Here is a 23,205-nt window from a genome sequence, read left to right as displayed (position 1 = left end):
TCACCGTGAGGAGACATGAAGTAGTGACGCCCAGCGAGTGAAACTTTAGAGCACCTTAATGTACCCATCCCTAGTTAATGTTTAATTCCTTACTGATGCGTTCAAATAAATGTATAACCGCTGTGTGGTACCGCTTCATCACACAATATATACTGAAGAACGCGATCACAATATTTGTCAGAACTTGTTCAGACTTAAAATCAGTTTGTGCAGAATAAAGTGGAGAAGCAAATTCACTTCTCAACATCCTTGGGTGCAAGAGATTGCTCTGTAAATGTAAATGTAATTGTTTTGTTGGTAACATTCTTTGACTATTTAAGTAGAAAACTAGTTTTTCTTATTGATAGTTTTTAGCTGCGAAGATTCACGGATGGCAGCTGAATGGACGGCCAGTTTTGTACACAAACATATCCCCAAACATTAAAAAAAAAAATAGTTACTCCATGGTGATTCCATGTTTTTTTTAATCCAGTGCCAGTATGAGTAATCTTTCATCTGCGATCACATTTTTCTTTTTTGAAAAGCCTGTGATGATGTTCCATTAAAGCCTCAGCTGTACAGAGCTTTGTGTTTGAGAGAATAGTATCTGAGAACAAGGTCAAAGGTTGTTCTTTGCTTCACTTAGGTTCACTTCACTTCAATTTTGTCACACAATGTGAAAAGTCATAATTGATATTAAAGTGAACATAAATTACTTTTTAAAGGTAACAATTTGCAGTATTCCACGTGTTTTAATCTCTTGCATAGTGGAGAATATGACTCTACCATGTGTAGAATGTCCTTGCACTAGAACATGGCCACAAACATTTCAGCAAAAATAACCGGTTACATTTAGACCAGAGCTGCAGGCCTCGCTGTGAACTCTTACCATTGCATTCATGCTTTTATTTGTTTTTACTTCCATATTCTGATGCCTCTTTTTTTGTTGCCTTGCCTCTCTTTCTTACTTCACCCATTCACTAAACACTTTATAATTGCTTTCAAAAGGGGCTTTTACAAATAGCAATTACTCTCATAATAGACTGAACAAGCCTCTATTGTTTGCTCTTATTAACAGCATATGCACTGATTGTGTTAACGAAGGATGATGAGAGGAGTTTAATCTGATAACTCTGCAATGTTTAGCACAGTTGTTGAATGTCACGAAGCGAATGTGTGTTCAAACGGTCATTTTTGAGAATGTTGTCTGTGGTGCTGGGTTCACACGGTGGAGTAGTGGCTAGCACTGCTGCCTCACAGCAGCAATTTGTGCTATGCGTAGTATGTGCTCTTATTTTTCCCTTGCTGTAGTATGTTATGTATGACTATGCAACATTTGTGATTTTTAGTGCTATAATTATAAATAAACTTTACTTACTTACAGCAAGAAGGTCGCCGGTTCGAACCCCAGTTTGACAGAGGGTACTCCAGTTTCCTCCCACAGTCCAAGAACATGCAGAGGGTAATTGGACAGTTTTGACCATAGGTATGAGAGTGAATGGTTGCCCTTCTCTGTGTGTTGGACCTGTCCAGGATGTAGCCCACATTTTGCCCCATGTCAGCTGAGATTGGAGTGAGTGAGTTAGTTTGTGGTGCAGTTATTAACAATTAGGAGAGCTAGGCTTTCAAAATATTTTTTATTTTGCAACTCTGCATATAATTTTATGTTTGTTCTGAGTAAAATATTAAGTGTCATTTGAGTGTGTGGTGTGTGGTGTGTGTGTGTGTGTGTGTGTGTGTGTGTGTGCATTGACTGGAGGCTAAATAGACAGGTTATCAGCTATTTTGATCACTGATCTCCCCAGACAGAACTCTGTCTATGTCTAAGAGTGTCTGTGTGTGTGTGTGTGAGTGTGTGGGTGTGCGAGTGTGTGAGTGTGAGCGTATGTCTCCAAAAAAAATTCTAGGGTTTACCTGCATGTACCCATGAGAGAGGAAGAGAGAGAGAGAGAGCATGCCTCAGGGGTAAGCTGAGCCTCGGCGGGGTGAATGGCTCCAGTGTAGGACGACCCCGGCCTGCTGCTTGTTGAATAAAGCAGGTCAAACAATGCTGACTCCTGCACTGTAAGCCAACCTACAGTCAACCTGTTCTTTATTCCCCCCCCCACAATAGAACGGGTCTTAAGTTACCGCAAACTAAAGCTGCCTCAAAGAACCTGTGAAATTCATAACTCACCGTGGCCAACTTTTCCGTTCCATTCTCCGATGACGAATTAAACGTGCTTTGACACTTCTCGCCCGGACATCACAACCGTGTTACAGCGGTGAGTTAAGTATGAGTGACAAACTTAAGACTACGCTATTGTCTGACACAAAGACAACTTAAAAAAACAATATAGTGAAACATTTAATACAGCCAAGAAAGTTTAGTCATCCAACCAACTTAACCTTAAAACTCTAGAGTGAAACTTTATATTAAAATATTAATATAAAAACTTCAATATTAAAAGAATATGTCTGATTAAACTTATCATAGACACAAATCTCTGTGTTACTCAGCGTATAAGTGTTAAGATCTTGTGTCACCTGGAGACAATCTCACCCTGAACATCGGAAATGTATTTGTTTTATGTCAATACAGACGAAGGCAACAGCAACATTGGATTTGTAAAGTGAGACGGCTGCAAACAGGTTCAAGAATGACGCTTAAATGCTTAAAAAAAAAAAAACTCAGTCGTTCAGCAGCACACACACATAGAAGAAGCTCCCTCAATCGGGTCTGATAGTTTTGTTTGACAGATCCTGTTTTTCAAGATGTAAGATGCAGCATACAAATAATGTTCTATTCATGAGGATCAACCAAATGTAGAATAAAGACATACATTTTTAAATTCAGGAGGGTCGATGTAGATGTTGCCCTCTCTGTGAAGCAGTGGACCCTCTACTCAGTATTCTCGAGAATGTTTGCAGTTAGCTTTGGGATCCATGAGCGTTCTTCCCTATTCTGTCATTCTGTCGTTTTCATGGACAGAATCACACAGTTATATAGCCAAATATTTCACATTTTAGGCTGAAGGGGAACATTTTCTATCGTTGAAAGTGAAACAAAGCTGCTGTCTTAAGTTATGGACTTTCATGGTCCATAGTCTCTCAGTCTTCCTCTCCTTTTGTGGTCTTCGCCACACCTGTGGTTTGACTTGGTACTTCAGAAATTCTTCAGAAGAAACCCATGGATCTTTGGTGCGTTGAACTGAGACAGCTGAGGTGTTTGAGTTGGTGCTTGCTTTATGCATTTATGTAAAGGTTCACAGGCCCAGAACACATTGGATGAATTATGTAAATCTCATCTGGCCCATGAAGACCTCTGGATCCCCCAGGTGGAGCTGGAGGAAAGTGGCTGAGGGGTGAACAACTGATGCATCTGTGTGTTTTCATTGTATGCTGATGGTTATATAATATGGTTATCATTTTTTGATGAGCAAACTTAAGTACAAACTTCTATCTTTCATTTTTTTTTGTAGACAAGCTCATCATGGCAGCAGAGGTTTGGCCAAGTGACCCCCATGGAGTTGGACCGACCTAACCAACATTAATCCATGTTTTGATGGTGGGATGAAACAAGAGAGCCTGGAGAAAACCCGTGCAGACACCGAGCTAAATGGTAAATTCATACTTTATTTAATTTTTTGTCTCTCAGCTTATCAGGAAAAATGTCAAACTGACACTTTCCTCCTTCACAAACTTCTCTGCAGTGGATCAAAACATCCATTCTGATGTTTTACCTTGAAAAAACAGCCAATGCTCGCCTCTGTAATCCATGGCTCAAAACAACTGTATATAGTCTCACATTCAACCACTTCCTTTGCGTCTGACTTACAGCTCAACCAGTGCTCTGATAATTTTGTAACCCTGGCCTGAGACACCACCTGATTATTATTTCTGGGCTATGGGATACTTTAATAGCCCTCTCCCCTTCCCTTGATTGGAGATGCGAGAGATAATAGCCAGCATATTCCGAGTTGGGGGTGAGGAGGATTTGGCGTTCCCCATCCCCTCAGCCTGGGAAATCTGCGACTGTCATAGAGATGCAATGGAAAGACTCAGAAAGGCTGCCGTTTTCTCTCCAGAAGTTAAATGTCTTTGTTATACTTGGATGGAGGGATAAAGGAGTGGGAGTTTTCAGTTCCTATGTGTTGGTTGTCTGACTCGGTCATGCCAAGCACAGATCTGAAATATTTGAATCGCCACAATGTTTTCACATGGGCCGAGGGCAGCGTGTCTTCTGAGTTTGAGTAACTTCATGCTGACAGTTTGTGTTTGCAAAGGTCACGAACTTGGCGACGCATGAGTGAAATATTATAATCCTTTGAGAGTTTTTACAACAGTGGAAAGTTACTCTAAACTTTCCCTGGTTCTCTCTCCTCGCCAGGCGTGTTGGTTTAGTGGACACTGGACAAAAATCGCTCCGCCGGAGGAAGGCGCCCCTGCCCTGTACAACTTGGCAGACGTCCAGAGACAGGTTGGGAATATGAAGATGTGTTGATGTATTCAGTTTCCTCTTCCTCATCGGCAGCTCTGTTTCATCTCTTTGCATTCTTAAGGGTTAGATGTCGCTGTGTGGATGACTGAGATTCATAATTAAAGATCATGATCACAGGTACTTAATCCTAAAAAACAAAACAACATTTTAATTTGATATTTTGATAGAAGCAGTGTGGCATTATGGGAATTGTTGTGCTTGACATGGATGGATGGATGGGAATGTTTTTAGCTAATTTAGATAAACTAGTACTCAACAGAAGATTGCTGACATTAGTCTCATAATTGTTTTGATATTTTAATGCAGAAATGTTTCATATTACATATTTAACTCATTGATACATTGTTTAATCGTTACATAAGATTGAAACAAACATGTAGTGGTAAGTTTGTACCCATGTTGCCGGTTAGCCAGTGCTCGTCATCCCTGCTCAGCTTCAAAAGTTCATACCACGGTTTAGACGAAGTGTCCAAATAACTTCCCATCACAGACATGTGGTCAGTGTCTCACAGCACGCACCGCAAACTCACAAACGCATGAAACTACGGACAAGCGGAGCCATCTTCCTTGACACCTAATGAAAGTCAAACACGCTCCAAATTGCAAATAATAGTCGTGAAAAGATCTCAGTGCGGGCGAAAGCAGGCGCAATTTGTAACCAAGAAGAGGAAGAACACACAAAGCCAGACAGATGAGCGGAGGACTGTTTTCCTTCTTTCTGGGCTGTTTGGTCAGAGTCGTGTTGCCTGGTGGGTTCCAGCGCTGCAGCGAAGACTTGGCCAGGCCGTACTGAAGCAGTCTGGGGCCAAAGGGGAGCGAGTGAAGGGGCCCGGCACTACACAGACGCCAGTCCTACCACAATGAGCCACTTTAGGCCCTTGTGGTTTAGCCTGAGGGGCCGACTGCCAGCTAGCTGCAGCTCTCTTCTCCTCATCTTTCTCCCCATTTCCTTTTTGATCTTCCTCTCCCTCTGTCTTTTCTCTACATGTTTGCCAGTTAGCCTTCTCTCTCTCTCTCTCTCTCTCTTTCTATTTTCATATCTTGTTAACATATTCCCTCTCTCTCTCTCTCTGTGCCTCAAGCATCCTGACAGTAAGTATTGGAGAAGTGGAGGAGCTTGTGTAGAGAGGAGGTTTGGACAGGAAACAACCTCTGAGGATGAATGTGAGGTAAAGGGGGAGGGGGTGGGTGTTCTTTGACAGGTGGACCTGTTGTAGAGACTCCCATCCCCCCCTCACACACTCAACCCCCCCCCCCTCTCCCCGGGGTCAAGAGGCTGCGGCTGGTCAGACCTGACGAGGCAGCAGGTACTTCAGGTTTAGGAGAGACGTTAGGCCGGCGTTACTCTGACGCTTATTCTCATCACTAACGCTCTTCTGCTCCCAGATGACTTTGATTGTATTTGACAGACGGGTTCCACCGTGTCTGACAGAGATGCCTTTCAATCCAAGGCGGCAATTAACAATGAAGCAGAGATAATACACAGTTTGTCTCATATAAATATTTGTCAAAATAGAAAAACAACCATGGAAATTCAAGATGGCACAGGCAGTAAATCAAAGCTGGAAGTTGTAACTGTAAACTGAGTGTATGGTGAAGTGTGTTAACTGTATTTTTAATGTATAGAACACTATTGATTTATCAGTTTAGAGTTATATAGTATAGTATTATTACACTTTCCGGTTTTTGAAGACACACTGAACTCTGGAGTTGGTTGTACACCAATGTCCAAAGATATTGCTCTGTAATTGCCTGGAGATTTTCCCGTTGACTGGCTATAGTCTAATATCCGGTTAATAGTGAGCTGGTGTGAGAACACAGCAGGTGTGCTGCTGGTGTATACTCACAAACACTCTCTCATCCAGGTGTGATTGTATGTGCTTGTTTTTCTATGCAGCAGTTGGGCAGCGCTGACTCATGCCTCATCCTCGTCCAGGTGGCAGAGTAGGTCTACAGGTTCACCCTTGGCTCAGTGGCAGCGGGTAGGAGTCACACCCCATTGGTTCTCTGCATACCTTCAACCACCCATCCACCCACCTACCTGCCTGCCTGCCTACCTGCCCCCCAGCACTCATAAGAAAATGGTGAGACACAGAGGACAATGGCTCCTCTATTGCCCTTTACCGTCTGTACAAGAGTAAAGGTCACTCCCCTGCTTTAAGAGAAATGTTTTCCCTCTTTCTTTCTTTTTTCTTTATGTCTCTCTCCCTCTCTACCAGTCCTCTGTCTCGCTCTGTCCTGTCTACCCTCCGCTCGGCATGCCATGGGAAAACCCTCTTTGGTGGATTCTTTTGTACCTGTGTGAGTGATCACAAGAGTGGGGACGAAGGTGGGGGTGAAAGGGTGGTGCCTCGGTCTTGTGTTTGGTTCTAGGCTCCCCGCTGTTTTTCTTCTCCTCCTCCCATCCTTCATTCCTCCCTTCTCCTCCTCCTTCGATCCCAAGGGAGACAGCTTAATAAGGAGGTACAGGACTGCCATCTCTTCTCCTCTCTCGGTCTCTCTCTAATTAAGTCTGTCGCCCTGGGTCGGTTCTCTTTGTTTGTGTCCATCTCGCGAGCCGAAAAAACAGAGGAACTCAAACACACTTTGACGTCTCTCTAAACATCAACCCCCCCTCCACACAAACTTCCCCTTCCTCCTCCTCTTCTACCTCTTCTTCCTCTTTTAGGATCAAATTATTCACATCACCTTCACATTTTGCGCTCTAATTAAAATGAATCTTCCTAAGAACCTGTTCTTTTTATGAGAGAGTTTTAAATGACATTCACTTAATGGACTGAATGGGACACAGATATACAAGTTTAACCATAAATGTCACCTGTTAATAAGTATATGCATGTTCTTGAGATTTTAACGATTGGCAAACTCAACCACCCAAGCACCATATTTAGCCTCTGAAAGAGTTTCTGTTTATTTTTTAAGGAATAATTCACATTAATTAACATGCTTGCTCAAGTTGAACATGACTTAGACACGGAATGGATGCTGTTTTTCTATAAAAATAAGAAATGTACAGTTCTTGACAGCAAAAAAAATCAAAAAAGTTCAAAGTGTTATATTAACCCTGGTTAACGCAAGAATTACATCTTTATCTTACGTGACTTCTCTTGAAACGTCTGTGTGGACCACTTAGGAAGAAAGCTATTCACACATCAATACTTACTGTTATAATGTTAACATTTAAAAAGCTTCAATTGTCAACCAACAATTTGTGGTCGCGTTCGCATTTTTTCAATAATAAGTAAAAGGTAGCTTAAAGTGAATTAGCTTCATAAATCGCAGGGTTCTATCTGTTCTTCATGTCACATCTCCACCTCCTCCTCCTTCCATCGTCCTATATTGATGTTGTCATCGTTTGTAAAACACAAAAGTGCAGAGGAAAGAAGGTGATGGTGGCACAACGGCAAACACGGCAAACCTTTTTTTAAAGTGACAAACGTGTGTGGAAATAATCGTAAAATACGCCCTGCATTTAATAAAGCTATGTTTTGTTGTTGTGTGCAGCTGTTGGGGCCACATTGGTGGATAAGAGGAACCAGAGGAGCAGATCAGCTCATGCACAAGCTTCAGAAAAGAGGTGCATGCACAACAAGGGCTTCTTTGGACTTTATCGAGGTTAGTGCATGACTACATTAAACCTTCTTTTTCATGTTGCTTATACTTGCTGGAATCTTTATGAACAGTCACTGTTGCCATGTAAAAAAAATCCTCGTCAAAGTCACAATACCATAATCAAATAAGGTAGTCAAATCCATAAACCAGGGTTTGGAGGGAGAAAAAAATGAAAGAAGTTGAGATAAGAGCGAGGAAAGAGGAGGCATATAGTGGGGACAATAAAAGAGAAGGGAAATGAGAGGAGAAGAAAAGTGTAGGGTGGACAGGAGGGCGGTGTGAGATCACCTCTCTGTTGACCTGTCTTCTTTGAAGTGATTACGAATTGGCTGGGGACTTTCAGAGCAGGACAATGAGCGTCACACGCGAGGCCACATACCTTTGGGTTTGTGTCACAGTGATGGTGATGTCGCGCGTCTAGACCCACACACACACACACACTCTCTCATACAGACAGACGCTGAGCAGATGCACAAGAATGTCGACACATGGACACGCAGGCGACTTCTCGGGCACCCAGGTATGCACATACCAGGGCACGGCATCCCCTAATGACTACCTGCCCTGTCTTCAGACACTGGTGTTAGTGTGTCTGTGTGGGTATTGTTTGGGTCGGACTGAGGAGGGGTTGATAAAAAAAAAAAAAAAGGTCCCTCTCGGAACAGTTGGTGAACTCTTTTCAAAAATCCCATGATTTTTGATTGACAGCGCTGCGCTCCTGAGAGGAAACTTGAATGCTCGACTTTCTGTGGGAAACACAAAGGCCATCAGGAGCGGAATGGCTCCGCAGACACGGAGACAGACATGTCTGGCTCCAGATTACAAAGACAGAAAGGTATCCTGACAGCCTCACTCTGGTTATGTAACATAAGTTGAAAGCACCTTCGCTTGTCAAACATATCTGCGGGAGGAAGAATGTGGAAAATCATCAGCAGAAAGTGGCATAATTACTTCTGTGCGATGATATTTGAATCAATAGGATGTAGGAAGTGGTGATTTAAAATTAAAGTATGTTAGAAAACATTTCTAACTTTTTTTTTCTCCAAATTGTGTAGGTATATGCATGTGTGTGGCTGTGTGTGTGTGTTGCCTCTGGGCTGGGTAGGGGGCCAAGTTTCATTGTGCTCTGTTGTGATTATTTTGTTTATTTTTATCCAGCGTTGGGTTGTAATTGAGGTTTTGTGTAAACCTTTGGTCGGTTTGTTTTATACTCTGCCCTTTTTCCTATTCTGGGAAGCAGTTTCTCTTTCTTCATCCTTTCTTCACCCCCCTCCCTCTCTCTCTCTCTCTCTCTGTCTCCCTCCCTCTCTCCCTTGCTTGTTGCCACTGTGATGTCCCCACACTCCACATCAATAGATTTCATTAGTGTCTGGGGGAGCTCACAGGGTCAGGCGCATGCAGCAGGAAGCCACACTTCATGTGGAGTGTGTGGAAGTGGTATATGCACTATGTACTGTACAGTGTGTGTGTGTGTTGGGGGGTGGGGGGTCTGGTACCACAGCACACTTTTTTTCCAATCATCTCGTCGTTTCCTAATGATAGGTCTGCTACCACAGCTACTGGGTGTGGCTCCCCGAGAAAGCCATAAAGCTCACAGTAAGTCAGTCCGTTACACACATGGACATCGGCACAGATCCACAAGGTTCTTCTGATTCTTCTTCTTCTATTCTGGATTTTACATTCGTGTAACACTCTCAACATGTTTGCAAAGACACAATGAGCTGTCCCCTATCTGTTTTCTGTCTATCATGCATCATTTTTGATAAATAGTTTGCATTTAGCAGCGTTTATTGGCTGAAATTGAATATACTATCTATTACGAAGTTTGTGTAACTGCTTTTTTAAAATAGAAATTGTTTGTTTCTACAGCAGACCTTACTGATAAACCATCCTTTTTTGGTATGCCATAAAAGGATGGTTGTCTATTGTTGCAGTGTTCTAATGTAAGTTCAAATACTTAGTTGCTGTACTTTTACTTCACTACATTTCCTCCCTACATTTTCACCCATTCACCCGTCACACACATGGGGTTAAGTGTCTTGCTCAAGGACACACATTGACTAGCAGAGCCAAGAATTTAACCCACAACCTTCCAGTTGAAAGACAACTCGCCCTACCACTGAGCCACCATGGTTCAATCTTAACTCTTCACTTTTTATGTACTTTTACTTCTAAAACTTAAGTACATTTTATATCAGAATTATTTTGATACTTAAGTACAGTAAATGTCATATACTTTAAAACTTTTACTTATGTAATATTATGAAAAAGTGACTACAACTTCTACCAAAGTCATTTTCTGGTAAGATACTTGTACTTTTACTCAAGTATCCCTTTAAGTTACTTTATAAGAGACTGTTATCTACTCCCTCACCATTGGATGTCACTAATTCTTACACACTGGACCTTTCAGTGGCTGACTGCATTTATTAGTGCTATGTATTTTCAATTTTCTATTACACTCTGTACGTGTATCGTGCATTAACTTTATTCTAATGTCAGGTTCCACTGTACCGCACCAGCTTTAGAAATTGTAACTTCGTATGACACTTTAATTTTAATTAACTTCTAGGTAGATGACTTTGTACGAGGGGAGACGGCCAGAAAGACGGCACAGTTCCTCCGGCTGCTTGATGTGTGAGTCTCAAGTCAGCTTTGAAATTAAGTTGTGTGTTTTGTTTTCTTATTTGAAGAGCAAGTTCATTCATATGCAAAACTGTTACTTTTTTCATATATATCATGGCTTTTCATATATATCATATATATCATTGATGATGAATTTATATCAGCGAGAGTGACAGTAAACTGTCTCCAGCTCAGCTGTCGATCAGCTCACTCCAGAAATAATAAACAATATAGTCAGCAAGGATGTGGGTTGATCATAAAAAGACAAAAAAAAAAGGATGGATGTACACAGAAGAAATGGAAAAAAAGGGACATTGCTATTTTTATGTTTGGTTTTTACCATCTCAAGCAGACGCAAGAGGCCATAAGATTGGTTTTGACATGACATACTTTAAATGGAGTTTGTTTTGTGGACAAAGTAAAAATGGGAATGTATGGAAATAATAGAAACGTGGTGCACGCGGCTAGCACTGCATTGTTGCAAGAAGGTTGGCTGTTTGTGTCCTTCTCTGTTGAGTTTGCATGTTCTCCCCATACATGCATGGGATTTTTTTCCTTCCAGTTTCCTCCCACTGTCCAAAAACATGCAGAGGTTAATTGGACATTATAAATTGGCAATAGGTGTGTGTGAATGTGAGAGTGAATGGTTGTTCACCCTATGGGATTGGGCCTCACAACCCTGATGTGCCTCTCAAATAGTCTGGGGGACTCCCTTGTGTTTTCCTTTGGATTAAACATAAATTGTTGGATTGGACAGTAATCTGTTAATTCTTTCAGATTGACCTTTCCCCTCCAAATTGAGAAAATGTTATGATGTCTACTCTGATACTGTATGTTGACTCTGAATGAGTAAAACAGCAGTGTTGGGAATTGGTTTGATTGGATTAGAAACATTTCTCCTAAAAATCCTGTCATTCAAATTTACCCTGAACATAATATCCCCATATTTCCACCATGTTTGCAAATGTGTTTATTTTTTTCCCCCCTCAGCTAAAAATCCAAACATTTTCCCGCCTTCTTCGTTCTGACTCTTCAAAGTGCACAGTGCAGAAGTGATGCCATGCATGCATGTCACAGACGGCGCTAACGGCAGCACACATCTCTTAACTATGTTTACCTGTTTTCTGAGAGCCGCCCCTCTGACAGCTGAGCACACAGACATGGACCTGTTCACAGTCCGGCAGTCGCTGCTTGTTGATGGAACGTGGAGAGATCGCACATGAAAGAGCCAGTGCGTATGCTCTACATGCATGTGTGTGTGTGTGTGTGTATGACAAACAGACAGAAGAGCATACAAATTCACACACACGGGGGGGACTAAGATTGACAGTTGCTGCTACCTGAAACCCCCCCCCTCCCTCCGTCGGTTACCATGCTTCTGTCCCATCATAGGTTTTTGATCACTGAGCTGTCACATTATAAACACACACACACACACACACACTGGTTTTCATGTCTTCAGAGGACATTGCATTGATTTACATGCATTTCTTGGAGATTACTGACCTAATCCTAACTCTGACCCCTAAGATTAATCTAACCCTGACCTCAGTCTAACTTTAAAACATGTCTTCACCTTAAAATGTAGTAATTAATCTCATGGGGTTGTTACTGTATAAACAGATGTAGGTCCCCACAACAAAAGGAATACCAGATACACACACACAACACACACACACACACACACACACACACACACACACACACACACACACACACACACACACACACACACACACACACACACACATGCACACGCACACAGCCTATGAGCAGTTAATATCCAACCCTAAACTTAACCTAACCATAATTTAAATTCTAGCCATAAACTCCACCAGTTCCTCAGAAATGAGGTTCTGCCTCATTAGGACCAGATCTTGGACTACTGGTCCTGACAAGGTCAGTGTTTATGTCAGGAAAAGTCCCAAAGTAATACAAGAACACACACACACACACTCACAAACACACACTAAGTTCCTTCAAGGCCAAATGAAAGAAGGTCTTTCACTCCAAACTCTTTTGATGGTGATCACTAAAGCAAAGTATTTCAGGATACACAAGTCATTATGGGTTTAGCTGCACTCAGGCAGATTCAATTAACCTCATTTGTCTTGGGAATATGTTTTTTTTTTTTTTTTTTTTAGAATTGCATTAACACGGTAGCATTTGCCGCCCGCAGAATTTAAATTTTGGATTGCCATGTTGTGTTTGTGGCAGAGAAATGAAGTGTATGAAAGTAAATAGACTGAGGAGATGTTCTCCACCACGCTGGGTGTGAAAAGTAGCGGTTGCCCCTCCTCCCTCCCCCCCCACATTTTCTTCTTCTTCTTTTTTTTTGCAACCAATATGGATTCAGAAGCAGGACCATAACACAGAGAGAGGATAAATGTAGAGGAGAAGAGTGTAGATGGATGGATTTTTCCTCTTTTCCTCCGTGAGCCGTCGTGACAGCTCCTTTCATCCTGGCTGAGGCCCCGGTGTTAGTGCTGGCACTGCACTCTGCCTGCCACTTTATCTTACACACACTCGCTCGCTCGCACATTCGCACAGAAAGACGAACCCTTCTGAACCCTGTTTTAGTGAAGGCTCCAGCCACAGCACATGAAATCTGTTTATATCATTTGGTAGCTGTGAAAGTGTTGGTTTGGACCACAGTGTCAGCCTGTGATCCACAGTGCATAAAGCAAGAGAAAGAGAAGGGAAGTGAGAGAGAGAGAGAAGTAGAGGAAAAAGAGGACTTTCATTGTCTTTGGGTTTGGTCGGGTATTTATAATCCTTAAAAATGGCTGAATTTGAAGTTTTATGGATAGAGTGCTTGAAAATGCTTGGAATAGTGACTGTATTTGTTTCACGACTTTTGTTTGAGAGTGAAAACTGCATTTCTTTTACAACTTCTTTTATCATAATAAGGAGAGTGAAATTAACATTTTCAGAGTGTTTATATTCATCATAATTTACCCAAAGCTGTTAAGTGCTGTAAAATGATCCTTGAAATTGCTTGTATTATATACTTAGACATGATATATCCCACCGCAGAACCACATTTTGGCAATCAGCTTTCTCCATCAAAGGAAGTCACTGGAAATCAATGCCTAATGAAATAAAACTGATAAAAGATTTCAAAACGTTCCCTGTAAGGGGTGAAGAACTGGCTGAAAACAAAACAAGATCGTGCCCACTTTTAATACGTCTCAATAAGGTCGGGCTGTTATGAAGTTATGATATTTTTGTAATTTTTACTCTACATGTGTTCAAATCTTTATTTCTGAAAAGCCCAGTCAGAGTTGCAAACTAGAAAATTGCTATATACTCCAATTATGTGCAGCACCAGAGATAATAATTGATAAATAAATATTAATGTAATTAATTAATTTAAATGTATATTAATGGCAATGTCTACGCTGTGTTGTAATCTTAGCACAAAGAAACTTTAATATTCTCCTTTCCCTAACCCTAACCACAAAAAAAAAAATGAAAATGAAACTTAAGGGACAGGAAATGACATCAGCCACAGAGGCTACTAGGAGCTAACAGCAGTTAGCATTTGGGAAAGTGATGATTTGCAGGCTCTAGCAGGCACATTAACATCATATATAACATGTATCCACTGGACAGATAAATCCTCTGAGGCTGAAAATTTGTGTAGAACTCTGTGCTGCACTGTGGAGCCAAGAATAGAACTTTTAGCAGATTCCCGCTGTTCGGATACTGTTGCCCTGTGCACTCCAGCACTCTCGCGTGTTTTATTGACAAAGCGGAGCTCCGCGAGACACAATTCCAGGAATTTAGCATCTTGTGACGTCCCAATGAGTGTGGAAGTCACTATCGCATGTTTTATCTCCTGCACTTGGACTGAGGAGGACCACAAAAACATGAGTGAGTCATCTTTTTTCACACTTTGGCAACAGGTAGGGCCTCCAGAGTCTTTAGTATAAGTATTTAAATGATTAATAAGTTGATTTTGAATAATATGGGACCTTTAAGCTCTGTGAGGCACAGGGATCGCCAGTTTCTAATGATTATTTGCTAAGAATGGCATGCTCTGTTGACCGGAGCTGGACTGAGCGCTTATCTGGCAGTTAGCGGGCCTGCGTTCCAGGACTTGAGTTACACAAAATACTTAATGGGTCACTGCTGAGAGGAAGAGGAGCAGGAGTCAGACTCAGGGCCAAACTGACAGTAATACTTTTTATTCCCATTGTTGGTTGATGTAGACAGGTTTCTCAGAGGTCACGTATGGAGACATTATCGGACAATCTAAAACACACACCTGCACACGTAGCATAAAGGCGGCTCAGAATATTCGAAAGTGTGTTTTTTTTATTAAAAGGAGTGAAGGAGAATGTGTTCAGCTGGTGCTTATCTCTTCTTTGGCGTGAAGTACAAGTCCTGTGTGTGTTGAGCTGTGATGCGTGCATAAGGTGCTGACGTCCTAAGTTTCCGAGGTTCACCTTGCCTTGTAATTACCTGGGTGCACGCCAACGCCATCACTCCATAATCACAACTCTCAACCTCTTTGCCTCACCCTCGACCTTCCCTCACTCTCCTTGTTTTGACTACTGCTCTCTCTGTTTCTGTCTCACTGTCTCTCTGTCTCTCATTAGCTCTGTCTTTGTTTATTTGTCAGATTCTCTCTCCCTCGCTTCTTCTTCTTCTTCTCGTCCCCCGGATGTTCCAGAGTTATTTACCACAGCTGATAGGGTTGTGAGACGGTGACGCTCACAAACACCAGGCTCGGCATTGTCGCTCTCCTTTCATCTGTTGTTGTCAGGTGTAATTGCTGGCTCGTCTGTCTGAACAATGTTGTTTGTTTACTCTGCGCGAGTAAACAACATTTCCATCTCCAGTCTCATTAGAATCCGATTGAATCAGCCAACACTGCTCAGTACTGGAGCCAATAGCCTCTTAATGCTCACACCATTAGCCAGCATGTAATCAACTGGGTTATTTCCATTAAACAAGTCATAAAGCGTCAGCTGTGAGATGTAGCAGCTCTGGAGCAGTCGCCATTCTGCTATTCACCAACTCTGGTTGGGGTTTGCAAGGACAGCTCCAGGCCACTACACTCGGATGGAAAAGAAATTAGAAAAGCAACACTTGCCCTGCACACACCTTCAATGAGACGATTATGATCTCTGCCTCTCCCTCCGCTCTCACGTCTTTCAGGCAAAATATAGCAACATTTAAAAACTGAGGCACATTTAGCCAAAAAAGAACTGCTCATGTTGCAGATTGGCGCGCGATGCCTTCCCATAAGGCAAGAGACGACAGGAACAAACCATCATTCATAAAGGAAGGCGGGAAGAGGGGGGGGGGGAGGAGGGTAGAGAAGGAGAGAAACAACAACAAACAGACCAGGCCTATTTAAGACAGAAATGGCGCCATGGCAACCGATTGCTATCTAATTGCGATGTTCCGCCCTTCTGTGTACAGCCACAGTAACCACTGGCAACTGCAGTGAGAGACAGACAATTATATTAGAAAAGATGAGGGGGGGGTTGTTGGAGAGGAGTTCAAAGAATGGAACTGACAGATAAAAGGACGAGAAGAAGATATAAATAAAAACGAATCATCACCTGTAAACGTTTCTCTGTTGTCCGGTGTTTTCTGGAAATGCCGTAAAACATCGCTGACTCGATACAGCTCAGGCTGATGTGGTATCAAGATTGATATCTTGAATTTGATAGCTGATGCAACTTTTTTTTCGCAATACCAAGTGTCTAAAATTCTTTTTAACTGTAGGTGTGAGAGTAAGAGTGAATGGTTATTTGTCTCTATATGTGACCCTGTAATGGACTGGCGATCTGTCCAGGGTGTATCGCCCTACATCAGCTGAGATTGGCACCAGCACCTGCCGTGACCCTCATGTGGAGGATAAAGCGGTGGAAAATGGATGGATGGATTATGGTAAGATTTCCTCCACATGAGGGTCGTAGTGGGCGCTATAGTGCCATTCCAGCTGGTAAAGGCTGAAAGTCGGGGTACACCTTGGACAGCAGTCCGTCACAGGACCAACACTTATGGTGCTTTTCCACTGGCACAGCGTGACTCGGTACATCAATTAAAAATACTTTTTGGACTGTGTGAGGAAACTGGAGAACCCAGAGAAAACCCACGCACACACAAGGAGAACATGCAAACTCCATGCAGAAAGGCCCTTTTTCTGACCGGGTCGCAAACCCGGCTCTTCTTGCTGCAGAGCATTATATGATTTCATTACATTTGTCGTGTCATTTGGATCAACAAACACCTCGTGTTAAGCCCCGTCTTCATCTTCTACTTTGGGAAATGAACTCTGTCTCTGATCAGGACGCCTTGAGACAGCCAATCACGATATTCAATGTCACAAAGGTATAATGATTTTGTCTCGCCACAAGCTACACAACATACCTTTTACCCTTAAAAGCTGTGTAAAGGAGCAGGTTTGAACTCGCCGCAGCTCTGTTGCCCTCTCTTCTTAAGGACAGGTTTGTGGAACGCTGCAAAGCGAGAGGTTACGGAGAAAAAGGGGAAGTTGGAGAATCCCCCGCGGGGTCTGTGTGATGAAGACAAACAGCTGACAGACTTGACTTTATCAGCTGGATTTTCCCAGCAGCACACTGCTCTCCTCCTCCTCCTCCTCCTCCTCTTCATATGTTTGTTTTGCAGCTGGTTGCTGAGGCTACACGACTCTTGCGTTACATCACTCTCTGCAGAAACCATTTCCTCTCCTGATTGTGTCATAATGGTTTTTTGTGTCATGTCGATGAATGAACACCTGTCACATCAAACACAGGCAAAATCAATTCTCAAACATGGTGTCATTTTTCCATTTGTCAGTGTGTTTTTTTTCCCCTCTGATTCCATTCTGTTAAAAAAAAAAATGTTGTTGTTGTTTTTCAGGCCAGGTGATGTTCACCGACCCTCTGGAGATCGTAAAGCTCCATCTGCAGGTGGCAGGAGAGGTCACCACAGGGCAGAGGGTCAATGGACTTTACAAGGTGGGAAACATTGTCGAGGTCATGTAAAGATAATCACACACTCACGCTGTAACTGGAGCTGCTTTACTGAGAGCTGTAAAGTCCACAGACTCTCTGTGTCTCAGTCAACGCTTGTACCCTGCCGTCATGACTCGCAGAGGTGTCTAACTGGTGGCCCACGGGCCATATATGGCCCCCCAAAACATTACATTACATTACGGCCCACCATTTAATATCATGTTATGATGAAAAATGTATTGCATTAACATTAAATTACATATATAAGCTTGTTTGGTGTATTAATTACAATTGCCAACATAATTATTGACTTAAATTTTGATTTATTTCTCAGTTTTTGATGTAAATATAGATTTATTTTGCATCAAAAGTATGTTATATACACCATTTCATATCAAAATAAGCAACTTTACTTTGAAATTCTGTGAAATATTAATTAATATTAATATATCATGATGGAATATTGTATTATAATTTACTTGCTACTGAACAGTTGTTTTTTCCCCACTTTTTTTGCCCCCTCTTGACCAGACTACATGCTCGTTGGCCCCCAGGTCACTCAAGTGTTGTGGAATCAGGTCATAAAACACAGTTTTAATACATTCAAACATCTCAGTGGCTACACGTGACACCTAATAATGTGGTGGGAGTGTTATTTCGCTGCTGTTTTCCATCGCGATGTGCGTTTAGAGATCGTCTTCTGCACAACAAGTGATTTATTTCAGTGACTGTTACCGTTCTGTCATTTCAAACCATTCCGACCATTCTCCTCTGACCTCGGGCATCACTGAGGCATTTTTTTTGTCCTGCCGCTTACTGGATATTTTCTCCTTTTCTGACCCTTCTCTGTAAATGCCAGAGATGGCTGTGCGTGACAATGTCAAAGGATCAGCAGTTTCTGAAATACTCAGACCAGCCTGTCTGGCACCAACAAACATGCCACATTCAGAGTCACTTTAATCTCCTTTCTTCTGTGTTCTTCGGCAGATCGTCTTGTTCATGTGGTGCCATGTCAGGTGTATCTAATAAAGTGGCCACAAGTGTATTTTAAATGCAGAATTAGAGCGAGAGTAATTACAAATTTTCATTTTACTTCACCTCACCAAGATACTGCAGATAATACTATAAAACCAACCAAGTAGGAGGCTGTGTTTTATACTGGATTTTAAGTTGCAAAAAAAATCTATTAATTCATATGCTGGTTATTCTTGTCCACTCTCCACTCTTTATGCCATGCTTCAGATTTTTTTTTTACATTCCTAGAATATTCACATAATTGTAGGATTTTAAAAAGTATTCACAAAATCTACTTTTCTGCCATTTTTCTATCCACTAAAATTATAACTGCTGGGTGCTCTGTGGTGGCCGAGGGATTAAGGCGCTAAACAAGGCAAGTCCCTTTTCCTGTTGCACGTCTCTGCCTTCCTTCGAAATTGAAATCGAAATCACGGTTTAAATAAATTGTAATTTTATGCACTTTTTTTTTTAACATTGTTTATTCCAGTGTACACACATTGTTGAGTTTTCACTCCTGCTGAACTGTGGCCACTAACCCAGTAGGAAACCGCTGTATCCTGCAGTGTACACACAGCTGCCTGGGAGAGAACAGCTGATCTTACCACGGGAAATAATGGGCTTGCTATGCTCAAAATGTAACCTGTGTAGTGGTGCATTTTTTTGGTACATATTTCAGCTGAGACCTGCTACTGTTGCACTGTGGAGCTGACACTGTCCAAAAACCCTCTTTAATTCTCCGTCGCATTGTATTTGTGAGCATTGATCTCATTTCTTTGTCCCAGAGAATTGCAGTGTTTACATAACAACATTAACTTTGAAATAATCTGAATCTGAGTGGCTGACTTGTAGACACAGCTGTTTTGAGGAGATCTCCAGTGTTTTAATCTGATAATAACAAGTATCTGTGAATGAATGAAAGTTTAAAAAAACCAGAGCCAAAGTGATTCAAGTTAAATGAATGGAGTCAGATGTCCAGTGTTCTTTCCATTGTGTTTTCATCAGCCTCCCTACTTCACAATAGTCCATTATTCCTCATTACTGAATCTGTGATTTTTCTATTAACTATTGTACAATTATACATATTACCTTACCCCACATCAGCTATCATTTAAATCAACAATTCCTCATGGTCTTCTCTTCAAGAATAAGAAAAGGCACAATTTATGCTAAAAGGCTGTATTTAACCTTAATTGCCATAATTGGTATTTTTCATTGGCACGGGGAAAAAAATTACAGTGCACCATTTGAACATATTATGATTGTGTGATATTAAGCACCAACACATTGTAAAGCAAGCGTAAAAGATTACAGTGTCACATCAGGGGCCGATATAGTAATATTAATATGTATGCGTTTTTAAGAAATATTTCCTGTACTTTCATAATCATTTCCTTTATAAATATTGTGACTCTTAACATCAGCGTGCTTTCAGCACAGCCACAGGGTTTTTAATGGACAGGGAAAAGGAGCAAAGGCGACCGACTAACAGGAGCACCTTAACTTAACTTATTAGGCCTCAGGGTGAAACAGAGCCTGGCTAATTAAATTACCAAAATGTCTAATTGGGCTTGGCAAGAGATATTTAGCTTTGACTGTAAACATAATCAACTGTGAAAATGTCACCCTCATACCTGCGGTTGTGTTGATTTGACTTGTTTTTTTCTTTAAGACAGTGGCACTTGTGTTCCTCACATAAAACTCGAAGAGGATGAATGTAAAATACGTACAACTGCGACCTTTAGTGTTTGAAACTGTCACTGCACTCCCTCTACAAAGAGTTTCCAGAACACAGAAACATGGAGCTGCACTTTTACACATACACACATACGTATAAAACAGTTTTTATACACATAAACTTTTTCATACATTTTTGCTCGTAGGCAACCGGCGGAGAGATAAAGTGAAATCGGAAGCAGCGACGGCAGTGGACGTGTGATGACACGAGATGGCGAGGCAGCAAATGATGGGCGGTAAAAACATGACATACATCAAATATCCACTGACAACGACACTGACAAAGTGTTTCAGTTCTTGTATTTTTTCCGTAGCAGTTTTTACTTTAACAATTCTTCAGTGTAGATCCTTGTCTCTGGTTGAGACATTTTTGAGAGGGGTGGTGAGGCTTTTTAGGTTTGGCAACATTTGCCGTTTCTGACTCATAGTGTTCCAGTTTTGTTAGAGTTTTTTTGCCCACATATACATTTTCTTGATATAAATAGCGAATGTACTGGCTGCGACATTGTTTATGTAACCTCTGATGATGTATCACGGCTATTCTATGACTTAATACAATAGATTTCTTGTCAATAACACCTTTACATGTTCACTGACGTCACCCTTGTTCAGCACAGACAAATTCCATCCAAACCTTTTTGGATTTTCTTACAAGGCCGTAAAAGAAAGTGGAGCCTCCTCTCATCTTTGTTTACCTGTCTGCTTGTTCTTGTGTTTGTGCGCTCATTCCTACAGCACTTTATGACTCTGTCTATGTGTGTGTGAGTGTCTGCGTATGAGAATGCTGCGTCAGTGCGTGCATGCTCATGCACACACACCTCATTGCATTTGTCTGCTGGTGTCTGTGTAGAGAAGAGACAAAGTGCATTGAGACAGCAGTCGTGGTGTTGTTGGTGGTGGAGGAGGAGGAGGAGGAGGAGGAGGAGGAGGAGGAGGAGGAGGAGGAGGAGGAGGCGGGGAGGTAGAGGAGGAGACGAGCTCCAGCCTGCAAGCCCCAGACGGGCTGGCTCCGGAGGGGCTGCACCCAGGCACAGAGCTGCCTTTGTCAGGGTAATTATCCTGACGCTCACCCTCTGCTGGTGGAGCTACCGGTCGGTAGGGTGGTTAACACACTAGCGCCACCATTTATCACTGGGGGGAAGCTGACATTGTAAGAATCTGGATCTAGATGATATAAAACATATGAAGCCACTGTATGTACATTTCCTTGTGTGCAGAAGTGCATCTGAGCCCCCCTTTAACCGAACATAATCATTTAAATGTCATGCAATTGTCATGTACACATGCAGCCTCACTCAGCTGCCGCTCTGCAAGTGCTTCTAGTCCCAGTGACGCTGCTTTTCTGTCCGGCCTCGATATCAATCTCTCCCAGCTTTCAGCAGCTTCTCGGGCCCCAGTCAGAGAGCAGGAGGGACAGGCAGACACAAAAGTGCCAGAGGAAAGAGAGGGAAAGAGATAGCATAGTACAGGTATCTGCCAATTCACTGTGTGTATGTGTGTGAGAGAGAGAGAGAGAGAGAGAGAGAGAGAGAGAGAGAGGAACCAAAGGATAATCCCAGCAGTTAAATGAAGCCTGTCTAAAACAGAGAGACCCTGCCCTGCTCATTAAACGCCCTCTGTTGACTCTAGTCGCCATATCGGAGAAGGTGGCAGTTTGCCAACAGGCTTGAGGTGCAGCAGGAAACTCAATAGGCTTGATGATATAGCGTTGTTTGCAATGGCAGACGAGGAGCCATCTTCGTTAGGCCGTCTGTCTTCTTTTTTTTTTTTTTCCTGTCAGCTCTAACCACCGCACTGTCTCCCCTTCACCTGCTGCTGACGACCACACGTTATTTGCGTATAGAGACACAGGGTTTGTCTAACTCTGCAGGAGTCTTATTTTGGACATAGTTGCTGTTGTGGTAGCATCGGGAAAAACTGTAATGCATATGCAGATCTTTATCTAAATGTCGGTTTTCTTTTGCAAATTCCTCGTATGTTCATAACCTACTCGTGTAACTTTGAAATACTAACAAATGGAGATTATACCCAACCATTGCCAGATGAGTTCACACAATGCTGCATGTCCACACTGCACACAGGAATTGATTAGTTTTAGGTCAAGACACATCGAGGCAACAGCGACATTGCACTAGAAAAGCAAACAGGTTGGAGTTTGACTGAAACGTCAGGTCTGATAGTATTGCTTGACAGTGTCCAGTTTCAGATGCAGCAACATGTTACATTGTTTCTGTTCACAAAGACTAAACAGAAGCAGATACATATGTTTGTGACCTTCATTTCATGAGTCCAGGGCCAAAGGTCAAGGTTTGACCTCTCTCAGTCTCTTTGACCTCGTCTCAGTGCCATCATCCCTCTCTGGTTCTTCCTCATGACATAAAATACCCTTTTCTCTCTATAAATTCAGAGAACCGAGGCTCGTTTTCTGAGGGACATCCCCATCTCAGCTATCTACTACACGATGCTAAGTTCACACCAAGTTATTATACGGATACGGCTGTTTGCTGGAGTTCTGGCAGGTAAAATGTTTTCATAGCTGCGGATTTGTGATTTTTGAAAAACAGTAAAATCTGAAAACGTCTCTGTGGCTTCCTATACTATTTTCCTTTAGATTTCAAATATATACTTTTTATGTACACTAGATACAAGAAATTGAACATTGTCACCTGCTTTTTCTTCACTGTAAATTATAAAAATTCCTCGTATTGTTCTGGTGACTGAAAATACACTTACTATGAGAGTGTATTATGCTATAATGTGGAACATTGTGACAATGAAATT

General features: G+C 42.0%; 1 protein-coding gene across 1 annotated transcript in view; it reads left to right on the top strand.

Moving 5' to 3' along the window:
* The window catches only part of slc25a13 (solute carrier family 25 member 13), a gene marked incomplete at both ends in the record, with an annotated part of 51,315 nt that overhangs the window by 22,523 nt on the left and 5,587 nt on the right, over positions 1-23,205 (top strand). The window contains 4 exon segments of the mRNA XM_083899528.1: positions 4,349-4,370; positions 4,373-4,438; positions 8,780-8,906; positions 17,579-17,699. Of these exon segments, the coding sequence (XP_083755654.1) occupies positions 4,349-4,370; positions 4,373-4,438; positions 8,780-8,906; positions 17,579-17,699 (336 nt within the window).

This window comes from Microchirus variegatus (genome assembly GCF_963457635.1).
Source record: "Microchirus variegatus genome assembly, chromosome: 13".
NCBI classification, from domain to species: domain Eukaryota; kingdom Metazoa; phylum Chordata; class Actinopteri; order Pleuronectiformes; family Soleidae; genus Microchirus; species Microchirus variegatus.
The sequence above is the reverse complement of the archived record's forward strand: the minus strand, read 5'-3'. Positions and strand labels throughout refer to the sequence as shown.